The 23655-nt window shown below is 31.7% G+C and overlaps 1 protein-coding gene across 1 annotated transcript; it reads left to right on the top strand.

Moving 5' to 3' along the window:
• Positions 1-6523: 6523 nt before the first annotated feature.
• On the top strand, positions 6524-14465 carry LOC109813093 (beta-glucosidase 40). The gene is made up of 13 exons (XM_020377252.3): positions 6524-6974; positions 8034-8100; positions 9615-9673; positions 10392-10467; positions 10856-10927; positions 11118-11205; positions 11312-11567; positions 11815-11930; positions 12401-12624; positions 12717-12748; positions 13057-13159; positions 13691-13799; positions 14152-14465. Exons 1-13 carry the CDS (start codon positions 6840-6842, stop codon positions 14324-14326), a joined length of 1512 nt encoding a protein of 503 aa, XP_020232841.2. The 5' UTR covers positions 6524-6839; the 3' UTR covers positions 14327-14465.
• Positions 14466-23655: the final 9190 nt, after the last annotated feature.

Below are 23655 nucleotides of genomic sequence, written 5' to 3'. Positions count from 1 at the left end.
TCTCGTATTGAATTCATTTTTTGGTTTATTAACTTTTTTTTTTATCCTCTCTCAATGCTATTTAAAGTGAAAAAATTTATCTATTTTTTCTCTATTAGAAGAACATAATTCGGATTCTCAATTCACTTTAAAGACATAATGTTTTTATTTATTTATTTAAGTGAGAATGATAAAATATTTTCAATTAATAAAAACTGATTTTTTTAGAGTTCTTATATAAGAATGACTTTCATACTGTGTTATCTACATCAGAGTGTGCTCCAAGTCTCCAACGATAAAAACATAAAAATCGAATCTTATATTTAAGAATGTTTTTAAGAACTCTTATAAGAGAAAACCAGTGCTAATTTTCGACCTTGTTTGGGAGTGCAATTGCCGATGACCCATGGTGTAAAAAGGGCCCAAAATATTAAATATATATATATATATATATATATATATAATTATGTTATAATTTTTAAAAATAATTTTATCTTTTATATATTTGTTTTATATCTAAATGTAAAAAATGTGGCATGGTTATAAAGTTTTGTTATATTTATTATTAGATTTTTATGCATTATATTCATAAAAAGGTAAAATAAGCTTTTGGTCTTTTAAAATTTTTCAAGTTTAGTTTTAGTTTCTTTAAACTGGGTTATCTCCAAGATTGGTTCCTAAAATTTTATGCAAAGGACTTTTTTTGGTAATGTATTCTATGTCGTACCTTTATAAAAACAATTTTTTTATGCATATGATGCATGTCAAACATACTCTATGCATTGCATTCACATAGTCCCCATAATTTCACATTTCACACATTCATCAAGTCTAATTACTCATCACATACTCTCATATATTCATTAACAAAGATCAATTCATATCCACATCAATAGTACATACGATGAGTTACAACATAGAGTTAAACAAAAGAACAATAAAAGAATCACAAGTAGAATGACACCCATCGACACATGTCTCATGCCCAACGTGATACCTCCAAAGGACCACATTGGTCTTTATATGGACCGCGCCTGGCATGATTGAGTCCGTGCTCAACAAGAACATCATTGAGAGCTTTCTAGAGTGTCCATGCCCAACATGAGTCAGCTTATGCTCAACAAAAGTGTCATAGGTAACCCCTAGAGCTTTTGCGTTCGACGAGGCTAATCCCACACCTAACGTGAGAGACCCTTAGAGCAACTTTGCTCTCTACCTCGATGACACTCAGTGCATCCCAAGTGGCACCTAACAACACATTAGAAACTATATGCAGTAGAAAAAGAAAAATTACAAGCCACGACTCAATTCACCAAAACACACAATTCAACCAGGAAAAATGTTCTATATCATGCAATTAACATTCAATATCCCTCACTTTACATATACAACCACTATCCTTTTACTATCATCACAATAAGTTCCTTTAGGATTTTCCATGGAAACCTACAGGGACTTCAAATCATTCAATTACTATCTAAAACATAAAATTAATCATACATTCAAATAATTCATGTCATTAATCATGTATAAGAAGAACAAGTAGTAAAACAAATGCAATTGGAGAAAATCCTTCATACATGAATACACAACATATACAAGATTGGGGTCAATCCTACTACCCAACATACAAATTCACATCTAGAGTGAGATTTCTCATTCCCTCTTACCTGGATAAGCACTAGACAAGGGGTACATGGCTTTGGGTGATTCCTTTCTTGCTCTTATTCGTTAAGCTCTGACGTGCAAACATGTGCGTGAAAAATAAGAGAATGTAAAAATTGATCAGAAACCCTTCTTTTTAAAGCCTTAACCTCCCTTTAACCTTATGGTTAAAAGAATTAACTATAGTTACAAATTCTTTTCCCCTCAATTAATAAAATATTAAATTAACCTTTTAATAAGATACCTTATATTATATTCTAAAATGTATTAAATAATAAAATAAATATTAAACACCCTCGTTAATAAAATTAAAATACCAAAATTATTAATAAAATACTTATATTATATTTTATGAAAAATAGGGTAGGGTGTTACAGTTTCGAGCATTGAAAAGAAGGAAGTTAAAGAAGTTACTATCAGTTTTTAATGGTTACTTAAGTTGTACATGTGTGAGGTCAAGATTGAATGATTGTTGAAAATTTTTATCTTTAAATACTTGAATCGAAACATCAATTAGGAGTCAAAAATATTGTAAACAAACCTTTGTATACCACTTTACCTACTCTCTCATGGCTTCCGATTTTGAGGGATTCTTATATGTATTTCTATACCAACTCTTTCTTTCCATTTAGTGTGTAATATGTGTGTGTATTCTATTCTTCTCTTTCTTTCATTAGCCTTAGAGTTAATTATGTTTTTTGATATGATTTCTTCGATCAATATTCATGTTAATCAATTAATTATTGTAACATTTACTCTATGTAATTCAAGTTTCATTATAATGGTCAAAGCTTACTTAGAAATCATAATTTGTTAAATACCAAGTTGAATTTGCTAGTTTGAATATAAAGAATCTATTGAATACAAAGAAAAAAAAAAGACAAAGATTTCTTTGAATAGGAAGGCGAGAAGATGAAGATAATGTTATGAAATTTCAAGAACATATAAATATATAAGAGGAGTAATGAGCTTTCTTCATATGAGCCTAAAAGATTAACAAATATTTGAAATTTGATTTAAAATTCAAAAAAATTTAAAATTTTCAAAAAAATAAAGGAAATTAATGATTACAGTTTGCTCAGATTGAATTGTTTTCAACCACCAATTTCTTCATAGGTGAAACATAATATTTTTTTTACATGATTTGGTGTTAGAAACATTTAATGTAAAGATTTCTTTGATGATTCATATAGAAGAAAGAAAATAAGTGAGGAAACTTGTTATAAAAAATATTTATTCTCATATAATTTGAGACAAATATTTTTTAGGGGACATCTATTATATATAAATTTTCAACATGCTCGAAGAACATGGTCAAGTAAAAAGAATACTCGAAAGAGACTTAAAAGAGGTAATCATATGACTATCAAATGAAGTTCCAACATCAAAGAGGAGGAAGTTAGAGATTTTATTATCACTTTTTAGTGGTTACTTAATGATGGAAAAGGCCTAGCCAAGGGACTCACGACTAGAGTTATGTGGTCAAGAGGATACATGAAGAATGGACCAGTTCAGAGGTTGGTGGGCCGAAGCTTTTATTCACTTGGGATTTATCTTGAGGTACACTTGAGGGTCAGTTTTATGTATATAAATCATATATGTTGATTTTATATTTTTAGCCTTGTATTTTGAGCTTTTAGATTAGGGTTTTTAGCATAGTTGCCAAAATGGGCTTATTTGTGGGTTCCATGGGCTTTGGGCTTTGTATGGTCAATATTGATCTTGTTTTGTTTGTCTTTTTATTTTAGAGATGCTTGTATAGGAATTTTAGACCTTGTATACATAGGTCTCTTAGTGTAGGAGTTTTTAGGTTAGGTGGGTTTAATTTGAAGTAAAATGTAATTTAGAGTTCATTTACACCTAATTTGAGTTATGTCTTCCATGCATGACTAAATTAGATACAAAGGAACCCTAAATCACATTCAACTTGAGATTTGAATGTGAAGAAGGGCATGACATGAGGGAGCTACAGGGCCATGTGATTTGAATTTGAAATCCAAATTTCAAATTCAAATCATTTTCCCTCCATTTCTAGTCTTTCTCTCATTCTATTTAAACCCTTTCCCTCTCATTTTGTATTCACTTTTGAGCATATATGAGATTTCAAATTTAGAAACCTCTCTTTTCTCTCTCAAGAGTCATCAAGGAGAAAACTCCTCCTTAAGCATTATCCACAAGGAAACTTTTCTTGTGGATTAGGAACCTCATTTTGCTTCTCCTTCACTTGGAGAATTCTCATGCCAACACCTTCTTTCTTCTCATATTTTAACCTTCATTCTAGCTACATCATTCAGTCATTTTGAAGCTAAGGACCTCAAAGAAAGCTAAGTGGATCCGAGGAGACTTTGGAGAAGGATTCAAGCATCTTTCTCCTCCTAGTTTCCATCACTCAAGTTGTACATGTATAAGGTCAAAATTGAATGACCATCTAAAGTTTTTATCTTTAAATACTTGAATTGAAACATGAGTTAGAGGTCAAAAACACTCTACACAAACTTCTGTATACCACTCTACCTACTTTCTCACGGCTTTTGATTTCGAGGGATGTTTGTATGCATTCCTATACTAACTTTTCTTTCATTTTAGTGTAATATATATATATATATATATATATATATATATATACTTTTCTTTATTTTGTTAGCCTTATAATTAATACTTTTTGATATGATTTCTGCAATTAATATTTATGTCAATCATTTGATTGTTGTAACATTTACGTTGTGTAATTCAAGTCTCATTATAATGGTCAAAGCTTACTTAGAAATCAAAATATGTTAAACATATTTAAGTTGATTTTGCTAGTTCAAATATGAAAAATTCACCAAATGAAATCCACTAAAAACAGTATGGTGGTGACAGTAATAATGATAGTTGTAATTGTGACAATATAGGTTACAGTGTTGGTAGTGATAATAGTAGTAATGTGGTGATGGTGGTGTAAATGGTAACAATGATAGTGGTGATGGTGACAATAATTGCAACAATTGTAAGGGAGACAAGATGGGAAAAAATCATTAAATAAGAAATAAGTATAAATTTTTTTGTCTTTTGGATGTTTTTAATTTGAGACAAAAAAATTTCTTGTAATTTATTAAGTAACAAATGGTTGAATTTTTGTCTTATCCATCTTTTTTTCTTGTATTGTTTAATGACCTTTTTCTTAAATCAAACATAGAACAATTATATTTTTTTTTGTCCATTATCATTTTTTTGGCAAATCAAACAAACTTAAAATGTGTAAAAGCAAAATGAGATTTTTGTTAATTTAGTTAATTACGTTAAAATTGTCAACAATTTGAGTTACTTTTTCGAAACTAGCCTCAAAATCTCTTAAACTAATCCATTTATCGTAAATTGACTATAGTTTTAGCATTTGAAAAGTGTTTCAAAATGATTGATGTTCTCAATTTTGAACGTAATATTAGTTTTTTTTTCCCTAATTTGTCTATTCATAAATCATTGAACTACCACAATTAAAAGTAATGTATTTATTGAGAGAGTGAGACTATTTTAGTAAAATAATGTTTGGCTAGCGAAAGTTACATCTTGTAAGCACGAATTAGTCTTTGGTTGTTAGCTTTGAGATACTACTATGTGAATCATATTCATGGACCAAAAAACTAGATAAGAAAGATACTTATGTTTCTATTCATCTTCTCCAATCCTACTAATTAAGAGAGAGATATTTAATCTCATTAATTTCAAGCACTTATTATTTTTGTCTAAAAGAATTATTAATTAAGTAAGAGTATTTTAAGAAATAATTAACATAAATAATAATTAGTAGAAAAAATCTTATAAAAAAAGGACAAACAAAAGAGTGAAAAGACACTATTGGACATGAGAAGAGGAAGATATAATATGATTTGAACTTAGGTCTTGTTTAGAAGAGCTTACTAACAACTTATTTGTATTTATTTTATTAAGTGTTTATGAGAGTATATTTGGACAAACTTATAAAATATCTTATGAGTAACATAAGATTTTTTGAACTTATTTTGATAAGTTGTTTAGTATAACTTATTGCCAAACTTATGTGGAAACTTATTGAAAAATATCCAAGTTTAAATTTTGTCATCGATGTAAATAATAACTTACTTTTATTTTTTTTTACTCTTTTACTAAAAACTAATTTATATTTTTTTATTACTCCCTCAAAAATGTTTCGTTTCTCTCTCCAAAAGTTTTTTTTTTCTTTATCTCTTTCTCTTCTCTTCCAATTTTTCTTTTCTATCCTTTCCTCCCAAAATTCACATTCTCCTATATTGAAAAAAAATCATAACTTTATCTTTTCTCTAAAATAGCACATCGAAAATAATTTTTTTTTTGATATTTATACAATATTTTTTTAATCATTATTTTGTAAAATATATAGAATTGATTTTTAATTTTTATAAATTATGGCTCTTGTAAAATATTATGGTTATATATATAATTGAGTGTTTAATATTATAAGATCTTATTACATAAAAACTTATTATATAATATTTTGAATAAGTTATTTCTTAAAATATATCCTTATTTATTGAATGTTTAATAATAATATAATTTGTTAAAATTTTTAATATTAATATAATTTGTTGAATCTGTAATTAAAACTTACATGGTATAAAATTCAAAAGAAAAAGGTAAGAAATACATGTAGGACAACAACTAATAAACTAAAAAAGTATAGAGAGAAAATGAAACACAAAAGGAAAGCAAAGTAATGGTTTTTATATTTCTAGCAACGTGGATATACGGAAAAAAATATCCTTGAATGAAACTTTTCATCATATAAAAACATTCCACGATGATTTCACTTGAAGCAAACTCATAATGTATATAGACAAAGATACATGCTACAAGAGAAGAAAAAAAATAAAAAAAAAAAGTCAGAATAGGAAAGCAATAATGCAAGAACAAGAACTCATACTTTTTGTGTGTGAAAGATATTTGCTTCCATAACTATTATTTTGGGCTACAAGTACAACCACAACCCCACTAAAATCCCATATACATTCTTTTAATTATGCATTTCACACTTTCCCACTAAAATCCCATTCCACCATTAGCTGGCTCTCAAACCTTCTTCTTCCCAATACCCCTCTATATATATATATTCTCCTTCAAAGTCTCACTCTATAGTACCCTTTTCTCACTTCTATTCCAAAACTCAATCTTCTTATCTCTCTCTCTCTCTCTCTCTCAACATGGTGTTTAAAAGAGACACTATTGTGATATTAACAATGATGGCATTACTAGAGATTCAGATATGCACATCGGAGATAAACCGTCAAAGCTTCCCAAATGGCTTCATATTTGGCACTGCCTCTTCAGCTTTTCAGGTTGGTCCACTTATAATTTCATCACTACCACTACTTTATATTATATATATATACACATATTTTATTAATTAATTTAAGTTTCATGCCACAAAGGTAGATCTATGAATGGTTATAAAAATTTGTTTTGGGGTGAATTTTCTCTTCGTTGATGAAGAAAAAAAGCAAAATCCTTGTCATGTCTTTACACTTTTGCTTTTGTGAGGGGTTTAGATGCTTTTCTTCCGCGACGAAGTGAAGGAGCGGTTACCGCAAATGAATGAGGAGAGATAAGACCCAAAAACGACACTGCCTAGTGAAAGAGAAAGAACAAAATTGCTGCGTTTTGCATGAATTAATTAATTAATTAATTAATATATTGGCCTATAATAATAGTTAACCAACTTTGTCAGTCTCTGAAGTTTTTGTCTTCCGAGGATGAAGGTGATAATTTTTTACTCAATACCAAAGTGACACAACACATTTGAAAAAGTTTTGCCAAATTAATTTCTTGTAAATATTTTTTATTCATAGAAATTACAATGAGCAAATTGATATAATATAAATGAAATAATATTCAACTCTTAAAGTCGAGTTTGAATTTTAATTTAATAAAAAAAATGAAATAAAATAGTACATTGCTCTCAAATTATATCGAAGGTGATTAATCTATCTTAGAGATACTCTTTAATAATTAAAAAAACTGAAAATGCAAATGTAAATCTTATTAATAATCACTATTGCATGGAAGACACTAAAGAATGATATCCTTATTAAATCATTAATTATTATTTTTAAAATAATCCAGCCATGTGTTTGTGGATCCAAGAGTTTAGGCGAAAAGCTATAGGGTGCAATTCTTTTGCATTTTTTTTTAGATTAGGAAGTGAATTTTAGGATTTAGAATTTAGGGTTGGTGTTTTTTTTTTGACAATCTCTTTCATTTTTATGATGTTAAAAAGATTTAATATTATTTAGAAAAGTTATTATCATATTATATTTATATTGGTCCTGTTTAATATGAACAAATAATAATTATTCATATGTGATTTAAATAATGTTGTTGACTTCTTGTGTGTGTAGTATGAAGGAGCGGTGAAAGAAGACGGAAGGGGACCATCTGTGTGGGACACTTTTTCACACACTTTTGGTAAGATCCTACATTTGAATTAATGTTCATTTGTGGATTTAAGTTTAATTATTAATTAATCATTTTGTCACCAAGTGTATACTAATCATTTTTAGTGTTCCAACAACATTTATTTATTACAATATTTGATCCGAACCTTTTCAATGACGTTGGTAAATATAATTTAATTTGATAAATTTGTAAAAAGAAAGAAATAAAATAGTGAATTACTTTTTTTACATGATTATAATAATAAATTACTTAAGTTTAACGTTTTAATCTTTTCTTTATTTTTATAAATATTATAACTATTTTATTTTATTTTTAAATTGTTCTCTTTAATTTTCCTCCAAAACTTCACTCTCAATATAGCTTGAAACTAGAAAGAGTAATCAATAATGACTACAAAATTCATTTTACAGGTATACGTAAAAGTAATCATCAAATTTAATTTTTATCAATCATTGAGATTTTTTTTTCTTTTTCTGCAAAACAAGGACTTTGATGCTAAATCATTAAGTGGATAATGACGGTGCCAATTCAAAGTAGTAAAATTTTCTTTATTTTCTTCTAATCGCAATTTTTGGTCATCATTTATTGTTCTGAGCAGTATGGCACTTGCATTCTCATTCTTACGTCATAGAACCAGCAAGAATTCCTTAATTAATTTTATGAGTAAAGATCTTTTCTACTTTTTCCCCATTTCATTTGTTACTAAAATATAAAAATATAAATATGACTCTTTTTAAAGTATGTATTACTTTTATTTTATTAATTTTTTTAAAATTTAAAAAATGGAAGTAAAAGAAAATGGAGAGTGAGGATACATTTTTTCAATTTTATATTCTTCAGCTTAATTAAGATCTCCACTTAAGAAAATTGAGAATTAGACACCTTCTAATGGTGATAGGGTTCCTAATGTTGGATAATGATTTTTTTTGCTATGAAGTGATGTATGTCATAACACGTGTTACATTTTTTTGGTAATACATCTTGGTTAATTGCATTTCTCTAAGTAGTCATTATACAAATTAAGAAATACCACGGGCTTGGGCTTTGGGCTGGATCGTGCTTCAATCGAATCATCATTACTTTCTTTTCTAGTCATTAATAGTACAGCTTCTTAACCAATTGAAATAGACCCTTCAACAAACGTCAATGCTTTGAATGTAGATATCATTATAGTTTTGGCAAAATATTATCCTTCTTAACCAGGTCCAGATGGTTTGGCCATTTTATTATTTATTTTTATCTATTCCTCTTGTAATATTAATTATGTAAATTGAAATGATGCAAATAATATTTTTTTGACAAAAGTATAAGTATATTATTGAATGAAATAGAATGTTGTTTAACTAAGATAAATAAGAGTATAACTAAAATATCATTAATGTTTTTAATTTTGTTAAATAACATATTTTTAGACAAACAAATTCATTAGATGTAAATTAGGTCAATGCCCCCAGAAGAATGAAATTCTTAATATAATAAAATGCTGACTTATCATTACCTTAACCTTACATTTCCTCTTGCAGGCAAGGTAATTGATTTCAGCAATGCCGATGTTGCAGTGGATCAATACCACCGATATGAAGTAAGTAAAAATGGGTACAGTTAACTTTGGAACCTGTGTTAAATAAGAACAATGAATATAAATTATTAAATCTTATTTAAATAAATAATGCTAAAAGATAAATGTATAATTTTTTAAAATAACTACATGACTATTAATTTATAATAATAATTTTCATTATGCACGCATAATGTTTGATTCATATTTACAATTCCCATGTTCTTAAAGTGAAAATTGTTCTATTTATATATCTTTTTCATATATTTGTGTTTATATATCATGTATACGTATATAAATAAATATGGATGGTAAAAGTATGAGGCTTGTCAACCCTTGTTATCTGCCAGCAAACTATTCAAGTTCTTTTATTTTTCCTTTGACACATTGAGAAGTTAATAAAAGTGACCTTGGTCCTTTTATTAAGTGGACACTAACCTATATATCTTGTGCTATGCGTTCTGCTTGGTAAGAACTTAGACATGTGTAAGAGTTACAAAGAGATAGACCATAATCTTGGTTCAGTTATGACTCTAAGATAGTTATATGCTTTTGCAAAATATAACTTGCCTATGAAGTTTCTTAGCTTCAAATCAATTAACTGACAATCTTCTATGTGATGGCTTGCTTTATAGAAAGAAACTTGGCCTATTTCATAGTAAATACGATTCAATAATTACTTTAACCCGTGTTCAAAGGTTGTGCTTGTTTCTGAAAATTGCATGCTGTTTTCTCCATGCAGGAAGACATACAACTGATGAAGGACATGGGGGTGGATGCCTATAGGCTTTCCATTTCCTGGACTCGGATTTTTCCCAGTAAGCATTTACATATTGTTTATGTAATCGAGCAATTGGTTTGATAATACTTACTAACATTGTTTTATGTGATGTATCTTATAAGTTACAACACAACGTTGTAGTTAACAAATGTTAAGAGTACTGCGGATTATTGTTGCAAAATTTAAGGAGTGTACTATGTTATTAGTTGTTACCCCTCTTTCTGGATGACAAACTAAAAGAATTGCTGCACACACCAAGTCCCAAAAGAACTTTAACCCTTTAGTGTGTCAGTTGAATATTTTCAACACTATAGTTTTGAATTTTGATCGATCAAGTATATTTCTAGCTACTTTGAAAATTTCTGTTAGTGTGCAATGTGCATGACTTCAAGAAAATGATCGGAATCACAAACATTTTGTGTTAGGTGGATCTGGTGAAATCAATCAGGCAGGAGTTGATCATTATAATAAACTCATCAACGCATTACTGGCCAAAGGTAACTCTCATTATCCCTCTGCAATTGTTACATTTCTGGATTTTAGTTGTGAATATAAAATAAAAGTTCCATCTAGAAATGTTGTCTACATCGTGACAGTTCTGAGTTGTAGTAGCATAAAACAAATCACTATTTATCAGGCTCAAGGTGCTTTCAATGTTTCTGATAGCTTGATCCATTACATTTGCAGGAATTGAACCATATGTGACCCTCTATCACTGGGACCTACCTCAAGCCTTGGAAGACAAGTATAATGGATGGCTAAACACTTCGATCATGTATATAATAATATAATACATCATTTTAAGCATGATTTTACATTACTCTTATAATTATGGTAATAAGAAAATATGCTTATAGTTATGTGATTCTTGTGTGCTACAGAAAGGACTTTTCAACTTATGCTGAGACATGCTTTCAGAAATTCGGGGACAGAGTGAAGCACTGGATAACATTTAATGAGCCACATACATTTGCCACACAAGGATATGATGTTGGTCTACAAGCCCCTGGACGGTGCTCCATTCTCCTTCACCTGTTTTGTAGGGCAGGGAACTCTGCTACCGAACCTTACATTGTTGCTCACAATGTCCTTCTCTCTCATGCAGCAGTAGCAGATATTTATAGGAAGAAATATAAGGTAAAGTTATGAATATTGTAAATACTTAAATTCTGGGAGAAATGAATTTTATTCTGGCAGTAGAAACCTTATTAAGAAAACAATAGAAAGAATTATATAAAAAATTGTTCAGTGTGTCATTGGTATTAGAGATGTTAACAATCATTATTCTTTTAAAAGCTTATATAATTGTAGATTTGCTCCTTGTTCAATCATGTACAGCTCAATAAAAAACTATATACTAATTAATAACCTTGTCATTACACAGAATATTCAGAGAGGATCACTAGGGATAGCTTTTGATGTCATTTGGTATGAGCCAGCAACAAATACCAAAGAAGACATTGATGCAGCTCAGAGAGCACAAGATTTTCAGCTGGGCTGGTAAGTCATTCACATAGTACTTCATATATTGAAATTTTCATACTTTCTATACAAAGGCATTAATGAATGGCTGAATACGAATAAGAAAGAGAAATTTGTCTTCACTTGAAGTTCTATATAGGGGGAAATTATTGGTTACTTTAGAAGGACTAGAACCAGCATGTGCCTATGGTCTTAATCAATCTCTATATGATCCGTATTTAAGTTTTTCTATTTATGAGAAAAAAATTATTAATAACACTAATCACATGTCACATAAAGACTAATTAAAAATTGTATGGTTCGAGACTCCCTAATAATTTCTCATATATAGAAGTTGTATAAAACACTCACCTTTCTATTTATGTTTTTCTTTGCTTACATTTGAAAATTGATGGTAAGGCAACAATATGTCCCCACCATTAAAATGAAAAAAAGGTCATAAGTCATAACTGGAACTAAATTGTTAGATGTTCTAATTTTAATGGCAGGTTTCTTGATCCTTTGATATTTGGGGACTATCCAAGCTCAATGAGGAGTAGAGTCGGAAGCAGACTACCAACATTTTCGAAATCCGAGGCAGCTCTTGTTAAGGGTTCATTAGATTTTGTGGGAATCAACCATTACACCACGTTTTATGCAAGGAACAATTCTACTAGTATAATTGGAACTCTGCTCAATGATTCCATTGCAGACTCTGGTGCCGTTGCCCTTCGTAAGTTCCAGACCAAACATTATCAGAGTGACTTATAATTATGCTGTTTTGTTCTGCCACTAAGTAATTGTTTTCATTCTCTTTGCTTTCAGCATTCAATGGTACTAAAGCTATTGGAGAAAGGGTAAGTGTCATGACGATTGGTTGATAATTTGCTTGAGAAATCGGATTGCATTTTGCTACTGAAAACTACTAAGCCAGAGCATAGAAAAGCCTTTGTCATTATAATTCGATGTTTGCAAGCAAAACTTGGGACTTAAGAGTCTTGTCCTTGGTTATCTCTTATTATCCTTCTTGTACTTAAATTTCACGTTCTACTATAGCCAACTCTCCTTTTAATCACAATAAGCAGAGCTTCTTAGTTCATAAATGTCAATTGATTTTTTTTTTCTTTTTCAGTTAATGCTGTAACTTGTAAATTCTGAGTTGCAGGCAAATTCTATATGGTTGTATATTGTGCCACAAAGCATGAGAAGCTTAATGATCTACATCAAACAAAAGTACGGGAACCCTCCTGTATTTATCACGGAAAATGGTAATCTACGAATTCTTATATTCTACCAAAACTCAAGTGTGCGATTTGGCATTAACAAATTTAAGTATAGCCTAAATTACAAATTTGACTCCTTTAAATTAACAGTTGTTATTACATGCACATGCATAATATCAGGGATTTATTAAAATCTACTCCCTTTATTTTCTGATCTAACCGTTGATATTCTCTACTTTTCTCTTTAAAGTGAATTATTCAATTTAGAGAAGTCAAATTTAAAAGTTACGTTGATAGGTGTTTGTCATAAAGTGTAACATATACTAGCTCAAAATGATGCATTATAGTATCATGATATGATTTCAAATTGTACAGTAGAACCTTAGAATCTTCTGGTCTTTCTCCAATCCTTGGCATCATAGTTTTCAGTTTTCTGTGTATTTCCATGTTCCATAATTTGCAACACAACATATTTCCATTTTTTCAGCACTTATATTTGTTGGCATAGCAGCAGAATAAAATGCCAGAAAAGAGTAAAACTTGTGAGCTAAATCTTCTTTCTCATGGCTGTCCCAGGGATGGATGATCCAAATAGTCCATTTATCTCCATTAAGAATGCTCTAAAGGATGAAAAACGGATTAGATACCTCGATGGCTATTTATCTTACTTACTGGCTTCTATCAAGTATGTAATAGTTGTTTCTGCTTGTTATTGCATTAAAATTTGTTTGGATAAACTTTTTTTAGAAACACTTTTGTGAGAAAAAAATAAGAAGAAAAAAATTAAATAAATTTCTTTATAAATAAAAATTAATTTATGCCTGAGTTAAAAAATGAAAAAACTTCTACAACTTAACTTATGCCAATTAATTTTAATTTATGGAGAAAATTATTTTTATTTTTATTTTTAAAAATTTTTGTTTTCTTAAAGTATTTCTGAAAAAGTTTATCTACACTGATCTTTAGAGTTTGGGTAAATTCCATGACCATTTTCTTAAGACAATAAACTAATGAAGAACTGATTTGGCTGATTGCAGAGATGGTTGCAATGTGAAAGGCTACTTTGTATGGTCACTACTGGATAACTGGGAGTGGGCAGCTGGTTACTCTTCTAGATTTGGGCTGTATTTTGTTGACTACAAAGACAACCAGAAGAGATATCCCAAACAATCCGTTGAATGGTTCAAGAACTTCTTGAAACCTACTAAATAACTATGAAAATGTATGCAAGATTGTATTTGGAATCATTAAATTTGTATGTGATTATATTTGGATTGAATTCAATTGATTTAGAAATTAAATTTTATGTTGGAAAATTATGTAATAAAAATAAGATTTGAAATTGATTTTAGCATGTGTCTACCTTTAGAAACACATAAATTGTGTACAAAAATTGAATCTATGATTTAAAAGAAGATGCCCATAAACAAAGCTCACCTTGTGAGGAGTTTGGGTATAAGGATGACTAAATCTTGGACTTTTTTTTATTACAAAATATATATATATATATATATATATATATATATAACAATAGCACAAATCGTAAAATATTTATTAAAGTAGCACATTTTACAATGTTTGTAAGGATCTCAACCTCCTAATCCTGAAATCTTTAAAAGGTGAAATTTTTTTTATCACAAAAAATTTCTCAAAGCAACTTTATGTTTTTTTTTACTTATTCAATTCTAGTTTTTTTTTTAAAGTTAACTTAATAAAGTTAATTTGTTAAAGATAATTAAATAATTAGTGAGTAAAATTATTATTTTATAATTAAATTTTTTATTTATTAGAATTTAAGAATTATATTTTAGAAAAATAATATGATTTATAAAATTAAAAATGAATTTTGTCAAAATTAGTTTAATTTAGTTTCCGGTGATAATCAATAATTAAAATTATTATTTTGTAGTTAAAATTATTATTTTATAGAATTTAATAATTATGTTTAAGAAAAAAAGAGAAAATAATAAAATTCATTAGAAACATTAATGGAGCAGCCTATTGTTAATTTATAACCAAGGTAATGAATCATCTCTTATTCATTTACATTCACCCCATCACAAGAGTTGTCAATAAATAATTTAGATTATCATCGAAGTTCTCTTGCATTTCCTATAGAAGGTGAGTTTTTCATCAACTTGTTTGTCGTAAAACTTGGAATGTCAAAATCTATCCGAAGTATGTACCCAATTAGCATTCCACCAATTCACCGCATTAGTTAGGTAGCTCTTTTACATTGTACGACACTAGTTATTCAAATTATCGGTCATTGTCTCCCTTTTCGACCAATGTAAATTTACAAGAGGATGTGTATCAACAATAATCAACAATTGATAATGAACAAAATCAAAACCAATAACATGGACAATAACATTGAATTCCAGGACGTATCAAATGACGCCCACCTTGTGGAATTGACACCGTTATGCCAACTAATCATTTTTATTAACATGTAATTTTAATACAATAAGATTGTCATCATTTTTCAATTTAACTAAACTTAATTGATCATAAATAATTAAATTAATTATTAAAAGTTATCCAATTATTATCATTTACTTAATTATTACCACAATTTTTATTAAAGTAATTAAATTAATTTTAAAAAGCATATCTTTAACAACATAAATCATAATATTTTTTAAAATATTATCCTTAAATTAATTAAATTAATATTTTCTTAAAAAATGTCTAGCAATTAATTTAAAATGTTATCCTTAAAATAATAATTTCATTAACCAATTACTAAATTTCACTTCACATTTTAAATTAATTTTAAGAAAAATTAAATTTATATGATTGAAGTCAAATTTTATCAATACTTGTGATAATTTTGCATATCAACTACGTGATGCTTACCTTTGTGACACTCTTACTACTCCAACACATACATCGAAATAATATAGTAAAATTAAGAAGAATAAACTTAATCAAAGTTGGTAAAAAGGTTCACATAAAACTTTATAACTGTTCATTCTCAAATGACTGAAAAATAAAACTTGAAAGGTAAAATTTAAGAGTTTACAGATCTTCAAAGAAATTACATTCATTACAATACCAAATCCATATAAATATTCTATCCTAGAAATCCTCTGCCCCGATGTCACACTATCAGAGCATTCCCAGAATTTAACTGTTGGCATTCTAGATGCCACTCGTAGCTGGATCTTCTTCACCTAAAATATCCATAATTTATACGGTGAGAAAAGAAAATATCTATATGCGAAGTACATACAAACACATCACAATATAATCTCATCATAACTCATTGTTTAATAAAATATATACAAGCGTATATATATATATATATATATATATATATATATATATATATATATATATATATATATATATATCAATCATTCATCATTTTCACATCCATAATTCATGCCAAGCTCACAATTAACACTATGCCAAGACCTCGCCACATCTGACACAAGTGATACAGGTTAATTGCCTCACTCAACCCACACTAGACCAGGGTCACGCCCTCCTTGTAGCATCACTTACCCAGGGGTCGTGCCATCCCTAGTCATTTGGTGTGAGGAACCACAATCACATTACAATCAATACAATCTCTTGCAATTAACCCTATGTCAGGGCTGCCATAAGCGACATAAGTGGTGGTGTTAACTGTCTTACTCATCCCACACCATGCTAGGGTCACGCCTTCCCTGTAGCACCACTTATCCAGGGGCCGTGCCATCCCTAGTCATCGATGTGAGGCATCACAATTACAATCATAATCACATTCATACAACATCTCATCTCATTAATCAAATTCACATTACGTACACAATTTTACCTCACATATACAATAGATAAGCTCAACAAAATAAGGGTTTACACACCTCTCAAGTAATCTACATCAAAATCATTCATTCTTAACAAGTAATATAGCAATAACTTTCATTAATATAATAATCAATAGAATAATTAATATAAACAGTAAAACCCCTAATTATTCCAAAATCTAGCTCACCGCATTTTCCTTACAATTCATTCTTCTTCCCAGATCATCATTCCTACACTTAGGCATATTTATAAACCTCAACATAGATAACTTTAATGGAACTAATAATTCTCCAAATAAAATAATTATAAAATTAATCATAATCCTAAGAAATTCTTCCTCTACCCAATTCCCTCATGTACTCTACATATAAATAATCCCCTTTTCCCCCGTACCTGGATAAATAGGAACTTGGGCAGAACCTCCTCCTCTCTTTCCTTAAACAGTAACCGGAACTAGGGCAAAATCTTCTCCTCGAGATTCCTCTTTCTCTCACTCCTCTTTCTCTCTTTCTCTCTCTCTCTCTCTCTAAAATTTTTCACCCTTCTCAGTTATAATTTTTCACCCCCCATGCCTCCTATTTATAGGCAACCTGGGGTACCCGGAACGGCCCGTATTGAATTCAGAACGGCCCGTTCCGGATCCTTCGAATTTGTGCAAATTTTTCAACTGGAATGGCTCGTTCTAAAATCGGAATGGCCTGTTTCCAAAAAGCAGAACGGCCCGTTTCTCAATCTCAGCAGAACGGCCCGTTCTCCCTTTGGAACGGCTCATTCCAAAATCAGAACGGCCTGTTCTCCTTGTTGGAACGGCTCGTTCTAGGCTCGTTCCCAACTTAAAAATTTAGCTTATTTTTTTTGCTTGGAATGGCCCGTTCCACTTTTGGAACAGCCCGTTCCAAGTTACAAAAATACCCCTATAACTTTAATAAAATTACGAAAATGCCAAATAATAATAATAAAATAATAGGATGTTACAATTCTCCCCTCCTTTTAAAAATTTCGTCCTCGAAATTACCTGAAGTGAATAAAAATGGATATGCCGCTTTCATATTTTCCTCTAGTTCCTAAGTAGCACTTTCTGGTGTAGCTCCTCCCCAAATAACTTTCACCAAAGGAATCTCTTTACCCCTAAGTTGCTTTACCATTTGATCCTCGACTCTCACAGGGGTTGCTTCCACCGTTAGATTCTCCTTAACCTCAATATGATCCGATTCAATCACATGCGAAGGATCGTGGATGTATTTTCGAAGTTGAGAAATGTGAAAAATATCATGAAGATTTGATAGATTAGGAGGCAAAGCAATTTGGTCGGCAACATTACCGACTCTTTTTAGAATTTGAAAAGGACCAATAAATCGAGGAGTAAGTTTTCTGGATTTTAATGCCCTGCCAACCCCAGTCCATGGAGTGACTTTCAACAACACATGGTCACCTTCTTGAAATTCCAAATTCTTTCTCCTCCTGTCAGCATAACTTTCTGTCTACTCTGAGTTATCCTCATCCTTTCTTGTATCAATCTAACCTTTTCAGTGGTTTGTTGCACAATCTCAGGTCCTAAGATGACATTATCACCAGGCTCGCACCAACACAAAGGAGTCCTACATCTCCTACCGTACAAGGCTTCATAGGGTGCCATACCTTTGCTAGAGTGGTAACTATTATTATAGGTAAACTCTATCAAAGGTAAAAGACTATCCCAACTTCCCCCTTGGTCCAACACACAGGCTCTAAGCAAATCCTCTAAAGACTGAATAGTCCTCTCAGTCTGACCATCAGTTTGAGGGTGGTAAGCTGAACTAAGTCTGAGTTGGGTCCCTAAAGCTTGTTGTAGACTCCCCCAAAACCTAGAGGTGAATCTAGGGTCTCTGTCTGAAATTATGCTAGATGGTATCCCATGTAATCTCACAATCTCATCAATATACAATCTAGCCAATTTCTCTAGAGAATACTTAATGTTAATAGGTAAGAAATGTGCACTCTTAGTCAACCTATCAACTATAACCCAAATGGAATCATGTCCTCTCCTAGTCCTAGGCAAAGCAACTACAAAATCCATGGAAATGCTATCCCACTTCCACTCGGGTATACTCAAAGGCTGAAGTAGTCCTGAAGGTTTTTGATGCTCTATCTTAGCCTTCTGACACACTAAACAGGCACTCACAAATTCAGCTATATCTTTCTTCATCCTAGGCCACCAGAATATCTTCCTAAGGTCATGATACATCTTAGTTGCTCTTGGGTGAAAACTAAGCTTGCTCCTATGACCTTCCTCTAGGATCAATCGTCTAAGTGTAGGGTCACTAGGCACACATACTCGGTCTTTAAATCTTACCACTCCATCTACACCCAAGGTAAATTCTCCTCCAATCCCTTGCCCTATAGCATCACGTCTAGCTACTAGAAATGAATCCACTAACTGTACTTCTCCAATTTCCTTCAACAACTCACTAGTCACCCGAGTCATACCTAGTCTCACACTACTATGGGTCACCTCACAAGTCAGACTTAAGTCTCTAAATTGTGCCAAAAGATCCATCTCCCTAATCATAAGAGAAGACAAATGCGAAGATTTCCTACTCAAGGCATCAACTACCACATTAGCTTTTCCTGGATGATAACTAAGATCAAAATCATAGTCCTTAAGGAACTCCAACCATCTCCTTTGCCTCATATTTAATTCCTTTTGATCAAATAAATACCTAAGACTCTTATGATCACTAAACACTTCAAATTTTGAACCATACAAATAATGTCTCCAAATCTTAAGTGTGAACACCACTGCTACTAATTCAAGATCATGGGTGGGGTAATTCCTCTCATGTATTTTCAATTGCCTAGATGCATAAGATACGACCTTTCCTTCTTGCATTAACACTCCACCCAAACCCATCTTAGAAGCGTCACAATAAACCACAAAAGTCTTGCTAAGATCAGACAATACTAAAACAGGTGCACTAGTCAATTTTTCCTTAAGGGCTCGGAAACTATCCTCACATTTACTATCCCATACAAACATAACTCCTTTCCTAGTCAATCTTGTCAAGGGTAATGCTAACTTAGAAAATCCTTCTATGAATCTTCTATAGTATCCAGCCAATCCAAGGAAACTCCTAATCTCACTAACTGACTTAGGTATCTCCCAATTAAGCACAGCCTCAACCTTAGATGGATCCACTGCTATTCCCCCACTTGAAATTACATGTCCTAAGAAACTCACCTCCTCAAGCCAAAAATCACACTTAGACAATTTAGCATAAAGTTGTTTCTCCCTGAGGGTTTGTAGTACTACCCTTAAGTGTTCCTCATGCTCCTCTTTAGTCTTGGAATAAACTAGTATGTCATCTATGAAGACAACTACAAATTTATCCAAGTACGGATGAAGAATCCGGTTCATGTAATCCATAAAAATTGCAGGAGCATTCGTCACACCAAAAGGCATTACTAGATACTCATAGTGTCCATAACGAGTCCTAAATGCTGTCTTAGGTACATCTTCACTCTTAACTCTAATCTGATGGTATCCTGATCTAAGATCGATTTTACTAAACACACAAGCACCTACCAACTGATCCATAAGATCATCTATCCTAGGCAACGGATATTTGTTCTTAATGGTTACCTTGTTTAATTGACGATAATCTACACACAATCTCATGCTACCATCTTTCTTCTTGACTAAGAGTACGGGTGCTCCCCAAGGTGATACACTAGGCCTCACAAACCCCTTCTCCAACAAGTCTTCTATTTGTTTCTTTAGTTCCACTAACTCTATGGGTGACATCCTGTAAGGTGCAATAGAAATAGGTCCTATTCCTGGAACTAAATCTATGGAAAATTCTACTTCTCTTCTGGGTGGTAAGCTAGACACATCAGAAAAGACATCCGAAAAATCACACACAACAGGCAGTTCATTTACCAAAACATTTTTCTCAGAATTCAGAGAAGCTAACAACATGTACACTTGGGCATCTTCTTGCAAAGATACCTTAACTTGGTTGGCAGTCAAATAATCCTTACTCACTTTTTCAACAGACTCACCAAAAACAATAGATTTACTAGCACAATTCAAAAGGACATGATTGGAAGATAACCAGTCCATACCCAGAATAACATCTAGTTGACTTAGAGGTAAACAAATTAAGTCAACCATGAAATCTCTACCTTCAATAGTCAGAGGACACTTTGAACAGACATCAGAAGTGATTATTGATCCACTAGTAGGTGTTTCGACAATTAACTCAAAAGACAAGGAAGAGATAGATAATTTTAGCTTATACACACATGCATGTGATATGAAAGAGTGAGTCGCACCAGAATCATATAAAACAGTTAGAGGAGTTCCATTAATGAAATACATACCCTGAATTGTCTTCGAATTGAGTAGCTTCAGCACCACTCAAAGCAAATACTCTTCCTGTGGCTCTAGGTTTGCTAGCGCTCCCTCCAGCCTCTGTTATTTCTTCCCTATTCTGAGGGCATTCACTAGCTTTGTGTCCCTCTGCTTTACATTTGAAGCATATCATTATCCTTTGCATCCGACACTCAACTGCCCTATGACCTGGCTTTCCAGATTTGTAGCAGTTGTTGTGTGGAACAAAACCCACACTTCCCCCTCCAGAAGTTTGGCTAACCATTGGAACTTGGCTTCTTTGATGCGTAGAACCTTGATTATTCACCTTAGAACTTGAGTCCCCTGCAAACTTGGTATAAGGTTTATTCTTATTAGCTGAACCAAACTTATTATTTCTCATCGGTCCTCCACTCTTATAATGAGTTACCCTAGCTCGGTTGTCCTCATCATATACTCTGCACTTGTTTACCAATTCATGGTAGTGAGTGATCCCTTGACAATTGAACACTTGTTTGATCTCAGGGCGAAGACCGCTCACAAACTTCACGCATTTGTCCTCCTCGTTGTCTACACCATCATACATAGGGCAGAATCTAACCAAGTCTTCAAATTTAGTCACGTATTCAGCCACTGAATTCTCTCCTTGTTTCAATTCAAGGAATTCCACCTGTTTCTTATGTCTCACATCTCGGGGAAAATATTTCTCCAAGAACAGCCGCTTGAAATTATCCCAGTTTACTTGAGTTCCCGCAGCCATCATTCTTTGCAAAGCACCTTGCCACCAGATGCCAGCCTCTCCAGAAAGCATAAAAATGACCAAAGTTACCTTCTGTATCAAAGGACATCCCATAGCTTGGAATATCTTTTCAATTTCAAAAATCCAATCAGTAGCTCCATCAGGATTATAGCCTCCACGGAAGCTTGGCGGATTATTTCGCTGAAATCTCTCCAGCCAATCTATCTCTGGTCGTTGGTTCAAATTACCAATAGCTTGAGCCATCGCTTGCAGAGCATCAACGATTGCACGATCGTTTCTACCTCCTACCATTGTTTTTCAGTCCTCCCAGAAAAGTTAACAATTATGCTCTAAAACAACAAATTTAATCAATCGTCATTTTAACATATCAATAAGTTCAACAATCAATTTACTACATCATTCATCTACCAAACAAGCATAACAGACTCATAACTCACGGCCGATTGAATCGACCTGCTCTGATACCACTAAATGTGACACCCTTACTACCCCAACACATACATCGAAATAATATAGTAAAATTAAGAAGAATAAACTTAATCAAAGTTGGTAAAAGGGTTCACATAAAACTTTATAACTGTTCTTTCTCAAATGACTGAAAAATAAAACTTGAAAGGTAAAATTTAAGAGTTTACAGATTTTCAAAGAAATTACATTCATTACAATACCAAATCCATATAAATATTCTATCCTAGAAATCCTCTGTCCCGATGTCACACTATCAGAGCATTCCCAGAATTTAACTGTTGGCATTCTAGATGCCACTCGTAGCTGGATCTTCTTCACCTAAAATATCCACAATTTATACGGTGAGAAAAGAAAATATCTATATGTGAAGTACATACAAACACATCACAATATAATCTCATCATAACTCATTATTTAATAAAATATATACAAGCGTATGTATATATATATATATCAGTCATTCATCATTTTCACATCCATAATTCATGTCAATCTCACAATTAACACTATGCCAAGACCTCGCCACATCTGACACAAGTGATACAGGTTAATTGCCTCACTCAACCCACACTAGACCAGGGTCACGCCCTCCTTGTAGCATCACTTACCCAGGGGTCGTGCCATCCCTAGTCATTTGGTGTGAGGAACCACAATCACATTACAATCAATACAATCTCTTGCAATTAACCCTATGTCAGGGCTGCCATAAGTGACATAAGTGGTGGTGTTAACTATCTTACTCATCCCACACCATGCTAGGGTCACGCCTTCCCTGTAGCACCACTTACCCAGGGGCCGTACCATCCCTAGTCATCGATGTGAGGCATCACAATTACAATCATAATCACATTCATACAACATCTCATCTCATTAATCAAATTCACATTACATACACAATTTCACCTCACATATATAATAGATAAGCTCAACAAAATAAGGGTTTACACACCCCTCAAGTAATCTACATCAAAATCATTCATTCTTAACAAGTAATATAGCAATAAATTTCGTTAATATAATAATCAATAGAATAATTAATATAAACAGTAAAACCCCTAATTATTCCAAAATCTAGCTCACCGCATTTTCCTTACAATTCATTCTTCTTCCCAGATCATCATTCCTACACTTAGGCATATTTATAAACCTCAACATAGATAACTTTAATGG

The sequence above is a fragment of the Cajanus cajan genome, chromosome 3, assembly GCF_000230855.2.
Source record: "Cajanus cajan strain Asha chromosome 3, NIPB_CcT2T_4, whole genome shotgun sequence".
Taxonomy (NCBI): Eukaryota; Viridiplantae; Streptophyta; class Magnoliopsida; order Fabales; family Fabaceae; genus Cajanus; species Cajanus cajan.
This window is presented reverse-complemented; position numbering and strand designations above follow the sequence as displayed.